We start from the raw sequence: 6,647 nt of genomic DNA, 5'->3' as shown, positions 1-6,647 counted from the left end.
GCCCAGCAGTGGCAACTTGGCAGTGGTGAGGCTTAAACCAGCAACCTTCCAATTGCAAGTCAAGTAACTTAACCACTAAGCTATCACTGAACTAAATGTGTGCAGGTGTAAATCTGTGTGCAGGTGTAAATCTAAAATGAGGGGCTTTGTTTATCGGACATGTTTATTCATGTTTGATCTTTTTTCTTACTTTGCTGCTAATCCAGTGTTTGTCATGAGTTCTCATTGAGAGAGATTTGAGATACTATACATTACTGTCATTATTATTACACTAATGGGTGAAGTAAAGACTTTGCCCATCCACATGCTAGAGATCCAGACAAGAGTTGTTCGTTTTTTTAAGTAGTGGTACACTGCAGTAAAAAAAAAAAAAAGCATTTGTGTTTTTGCACACAATCTTCTGTTTTGCATATTTTGTCACCTGTTAAAAGAATAGTGTGAATGCACAACAAGTAATATTGGACATCATTGGTGTTTAAGTACATTTGTCTACATGTCCTTTTTGTGTTTGCTGTCTTAAAACAATACATTTTTTTCTCAATTTGCAGAGAGAAAAAACAGAAGATTCAAGACATTAAGAACAACATAAAAGAGGCCATAGAGGTTTGGACATTTCAGTTTTTGAACTGTTTAAATTGGAAAATGACAGCATCTGCTACACAGGGCTAAAGTATTTTAAGGAAAAATATAGCAAATGACATCAAGCAAAGTCATATGGACACTGTTGTACTGTCAGCAATGTCTCATAACATTTTTGTTCCAGTCTGAATGGCTCAGTCATATCAACCACATGGGGTTGTTTGAAAATTCAACCTGGGATTAAGGATCATTTTATGAGTGCAGTTTTTGACAACAAATAACAATTGTGAATTGATATCACAATATTGACTGAAATAGTTATCATTTTTGTCAAAATAACAGCACTAGTTGTGTATGCTTGTACTCTTTCAGTAAATACAGAACTTCCTACTCTCAAAAGTACTGCAGTTAAAACATTAAAGTATGGAATCTTGGGTTTGTGATGCCTCAGGGAATTCTTCAGATTTTTTTGCTTTAACTATTTGATTGACTTGTCTGTGCGGATTAGTGGTGGTAAGTATTTCTGCTGTCAATGGTTAATGTTTGTTTTTAGACCATTGTGGCTGCTATGAGTACATTGACTCCACCTGTCCAGCTTGCCTGTCCAGGAAACGAACGACGGATTAAGTACATCCTCAACTTGGTCAATCAAAAGGACTTTGAGTTCACACCTGTGAGTATTATACCTCACTGCTCCACAGAATATAAGACAGGAGACCACTGAACAATGATATTTAAGGCTCATTTCATTTCTAATTCTAATTTAGAGAGAGTTATTGGACCAGTATTACTGATGTAGAAAGTGTTTCTCATAGTAGGTGTGAGGTGAACAATCTGTATTCCCAATATAGAATGACTCCCATAGCCACATCCTGTTGAGGCAATGTAGAAATATCCTAGTAAGATAACAGATTCATTGCTATAGTGAATTATATCCTGATGAAATGTAGTAGTCATATCTTCAGAGCTGAGAACATTTGTCCTGTCATAAATAGTTAGCATTACATAGATTTACCATGTCAGAGCGTGACATCTTTTTTTTTTTTTTTTTTTTTTTTTTTTTTTTTTTTTTTTTTCTTAATTGAAGTAAAGCTTTTATTGCATTTGGTGTAAAGCACTATGTGGAAGTTGAAGTGTATTGAAAGTATTATGTGGTCATATTCTTTTAGTAGATAAACAAACAAAAACAGGTACGTGATGGAGTAAAAAGTAGAGTTTCGATTCACTTCATAAACTGAAAAAATTATTTAGCCCTAAAACAGGCTAAATAATTGCTAGTTCAATCACTCATTACAACCTAAGCCAGCTTTTCATACAATCCAGTGCTTGACAAATCAGTTTTTTCATGGAGGAATGCAGATCACCTATGTTTAGTGATGAGCTATCTGTATGGTTAGCAATGCTAATGCATGGCTTGGTTGCCATGGCTCCAAGCAGTCCTACATTTTCATATTATCTCTTTACCGTGACCAATCGATCTATTGCTGTATAAGTCTGTATTTCATGTTGCCTATCCCTGTCTAGGGTACATCAGTTGTATGATGTCTCTGATGCAACCATTCAGGGCTGCAGGTCCCAAAAGCATCATAACACAAATATCTTCTTTAAATGGTAGAGCTAGAATTACAGTGAACGTTCTTTGGCACGTCTTAACACTATGATGCTTTTGGATAAAGAGCCAAAATCTCTCTCTCCTCAGTTAACCAGCAAAATTTGTATCAACCCTATATGTCCCTGTGGAACTCATGACACATGGGAGTAGTCACAGACTGGGGATACTGCAGTAGTATATTAGTCAGCTCCTTTGAGATTTTCCCTGTGTGTGAATTGAGTTGTTATGGGGTTTCAACCAAGGGGGAATGAGCACTAACTCTCTTTTTCCCCTGCTCATTATCTGCCTCAGGGATCCAAACAGCCCTTGAAGTGCTCAGACAGGGAAGCCATATTCCTCTGGGCCAGCCAGTTAGTGCACAGGCTCCAGAAAAATTAATCAGGCACACATTATTAGCATACTGTAAACTCTTTCACTGATTCCTATATGTTCTATTTAGTGCAAACAAGCTGATTTGAATAAAGAAATTCAGCAGCTATTGCTTTCATTGTGTGTGAATAAACATTCTGCACCCGTTGATGTCTGTTTTATGATGATGGATAAGAACTATGCTGCATTTGGAATCAAAGGGTCTTGTTGAGAGAATCTCGATCACCACTTGCCACAGCAGTAAGGGAACTGAAGCACATGAATTTATCCTTGCTGTATTTTATTCTCAATGCAGTGTATACATGTTAGTTTAACTTTATTTCTATTTTTAAAACATACTGGATGTCGTATTAGCTGACCTGAGATCAAATCTGGTAATTAATGAGTAAACAATGATTTGGATAGAAGAAATGCATTCCATATCATTTGAATACACCCTGTGCAAAGAGGACCTGCCATTATCTCCTAGTAATGATCTTAACGTTATTACAAATATCATTAATTTTGTATGAATCCTGTCATCGTATGTTATAGTACACTACTTATTTTTAACTTACTTGTAACAGATTGTCCTAAAATAAATATGCATGACTAAACTGGTATAAGAGTTGCATAATACATATTTTACTACACATTTTCAGACATGGAAGGTTTGTCATCCAAATAATTGTTCTTTTAATTTGAACAATGGCAAAAGGTTTTCTGTAAGCACCTCAGAAGATGCTATTGACTGTGACTGAGACAATCAGTTGTCTAGTTTGCTGGAATCGGTGATTTACTAAATAATATAAAAATGTACTTCAAGGGTCATCATAGGGTGCAGTTCTTGTTCCTTCTGTAAACAGGATTGCTTTAAAAAGTCTTCTGGATTGTCACTTTCAAAAAGGTTTCTAGTAAATAAGCAGCTAAGAAGGGTTGCAGTCTTGTCGCACTCATTGAATCATCACCGTGTTAACGCTACCCATCACCACTATACACATGGTCCGTATACAAATAAACACAAACTGTGTGAAGCCGATTTTTGGAAAACAGCATTGTAAAGTATACTTTGTTACATTTTTTTCCCAGTTGTTTATATGGGCAATCTCAAAGTTTAACCTCCTGACTCCAGATGACACTAATCCCTTCCTATTCCCAAACATGTTAAAATATCAGAACTTGTCAGCTGACTGAAAGTATTGGTTTGCAGTTTTCTATTACTCACTGAACCAAGCCAGTGCATGTTGTAATTACTCCAGTGATGGCTACAGTTGATGTGGGGACCTGCATAATTACAAGAAAATAAAATGGGATGACCAGGAGAAGAAAACGGGGAGACTGAGTGTGGCACTGATGGGCATTGATGGGCAGTGCCCTTAGTAAAGAGGGTACAAGCTGGGATCATTGTGCCACAGTGCTAGTGCAGAGGGCATTTGACCTCGTAAAGGAATCCTATGTCTTCCAGACACACGCTATATGAGAGTGTGTTATCCCTGCCCAGAACATGTGTATATGCTGTGTGTGTGCATGGATAAAATTATTTTTTTGGTTGCTGTCTTGAGTCAACTGTTAAGAAATAGCTATAAATTTGCTGGGTGTCTCTGCCTGTTTGAATATAGATTCTACTGTTCTGTTCATGTAGGGTACATTTTTGTTTACACTTTCTTCATTTGCTTTCATATGTATACCCAGATACACACAGGCTGTGAATGCCTGGTTCCCATCATTCTGCAAATAATGTTGCTTAGCCCTCATAAATAATCCTCATACTCTTGAATACCCTTTAGTGTCGTTAAACCTAACATTTAACCAGTTTTTTTTACCTGTAAAAAGCAATCTCATCTTTAAATAAGGTAATTCTTAACCACTTCAAAGTGTTCAAACTACCTCAAAGCCTGGCCCCTTTTTAATATGGGGTATGGATAGCATTGAGGTAAATTTTATGACTATATTAACTGGCTTTAACATGTTTTTGTGGCTTTCTTTGTAAATGTACTTATTGCTTGCTCATCTTTCCATCTTTTTTAGGAGTTTTATGAGCATGCAAAATGTCTGTGGCAGGACGATGGAGTGAGGGCCTGTTATGAGCGCTCCAATGAGTATCAGCTGATTGACTGCGCACAGTAGTGAGTTCCTCTTCTATGATGCAGATATTACTTGCACTCAACATGCATCAAACTTGGGTGCATTCTCTCTGTGTCTAGGATAATTATTTTCTGATTATGTAAATTGCATTATCATTCCTCTACTACTAGTGAAATTTGCATCATTCCACAATAGTTCAAATTCTGGCCTCAATTATTATGGATGGGTTTTGCATACATGGATTAAGCCTAGTGTTTGAATAAATTGCACTGCAGATGGTGATTTACCATTAAAATTATTTTTTAGTATAGCCTTAGACTTTATATATAGTATAGGTATAGGAAACCAGCCCTGTATCTCCAGCGCTGCACCTTGCTGTGTCCATTCACCACAATAAAAGTCCAGTCAACAGGGGAAAATATTTTTAAAAAGAAAAGGTGAAACTTTAGCCTTTTACATGTAATTATATTTGTACATTAACACATGAAATGCACATTAAGTGATGTGCTCGCTGTGTTAGCCTAGTAATAGCATACTCACATGACAATTAACCATGATAATCAAAGATCTAGACATTTGTATTCATCATATTTTTATGGACTGAAAAGGCAAACATTGGAACTCTAGCTTGATCCAGCTACTTTTCTTTTTCTTAAAACCAAGGGATTCTAATTGTTTTCTTTCTAATTAAATTATTCTTCTGGGCATCCTCAAAACGCCATTCCAAAGTCCACTAAATGACCAATTTCTTTGTCCACAATTTATCCCCTTCCAATGTTTTACAAAGCTTTTTCTCAACAGTTAGTAAGCTGGCACCCCTCCCACACACTGTGTTCTTGCTTTCTCACCCTCCTTAGCTCTGTTCAGATGGGATTGGCTTTACATGGGAATGTTTGTAGTGAGACATTTTACACCTCTCCTGAGTGATAAAACTCATGCATTCAGACTGCATTATAATTACTACAGGATGAGCGAGTTTGTAGTGTGTTGTATTTTCTATGAACCCAGATGTTTGAGACAGTTTGAATATAAACAATTATTTAGATCTTTAAGGAACTCTGCAATACATCTAGTAGCTGCAATTATATTTATAAACTCCCCTTTAATAAGCCTGCGGGAACTTGCTTTTCTTTTTGTTTTTAGTTTCTTTTTCCTCCATATAATTCTCCCTCAGGTAGCGTATGGAGTGGAAGATTTGCCATCCAAACTAAGTAAATTGATTGAGTGTTAAAAACTATATCAATCTTTTTGTTTCAGGAGGGTCTCTAGTGGATCCACTCATTAGGAAAATAAATACAGCTAATAGCTGCAGTCAAAATCCCCCACCACGAGATTTGTATACAGAAAGGACTAAAGACAAGCGCTGATTAGGTGAAAAACAGCAGGTAATTCGCCCTGTAATTTTCTCTGGGGAGGAAGAAGATAAAACCGATACCGCCGATTCGGACAGAGATAGTTACACGAGCATCTGTAAAAGGAGAAATGACCCGAGAACCCCATGTAAATTTAATGCTGTCTGAAAAGGGCTTTTGAGTCTGAACAACCTAGCCAGTAAGCAAAAGCTATCTAGCAAGTGAAAGACTTAGCCATACAGTATAATTAAGACTGTATAACCATACATTATGATTAACATTTTTGGAATGGTTAACTGTAATGTTTGTACACATGGATTATTATGCTGTAGCGATTGTGTTGGAGTAACAGATTCTGGCCAAACCTAAATTTTATTGGTTTTATAGATAACACAATCTCTCATAAATCAGGGCATCCTGGTGACACCAAAGGTGCAACTTGTAAAATCATGAGTTAATTCAAATCATATTAAACCAGGCGTTAGATCTGGGAATGCTGACATTGAGGTCAGTTAAAGCTACACTAGTTTATTTTGTAGTCAAGTCTATACCAATCCCAGACTCTGCTAGCACTGAAGAGCCTATATGGTTGTATTTTGAGCAGTGATTTATCCTGCTTCTGATGTTTTGTGTTTTATTGAATTTGTTTAAAATAACATACCCCATTGTTT

General features: G+C 36.5%; 1 protein-coding gene across 3 annotated transcripts in view; it reads left to right on the top strand.

Annotated features, from left to right (window-relative positions):
• Positions 1–6,647, top strand: part of LOC113578881 (guanine nucleotide-binding protein G(s) subunit alpha) — a 49,601-nt gene that overhangs the window by 37,786 nt on the left and 5,168 nt on the right. For 2 of the 3 annotated variants that reach the window (XM_035536059.2, XM_035536060.2), the window contains exons 3-5: positions 549–603; positions 1,133–1,252; positions 4,568–4,665. In XM_035536059.2, coding sequence (XP_035391952.1) covers positions 549–603; positions 1,133–1,252; positions 4,568–4,665 — 273 coding nt within the window. Of the gene's footprint in view, positions 1–548; positions 604–1,132; positions 1,253–4,567; positions 4,666–5,880; positions 6,010–6,647 lie in introns of those variants that run through there. The other variant, XM_035536061.2, reaches the window with a different exon arrangement.

Source organism: Electrophorus electricus, chromosome 20, assembly GCF_041902795.1.
Source record: "Electrophorus electricus isolate QZ-2024a chromosome 20, ASM4190279v1, whole genome shotgun sequence".
Lineage (NCBI taxonomy): Eukaryota > Metazoa > Chordata > Actinopteri > Gymnotiformes > Gymnotidae > Electrophorus > Electrophorus electricus.
The sequence above is the reverse complement of the archived record's forward strand: the minus strand, read 5'-3'. Positions and strand labels throughout refer to the sequence as shown.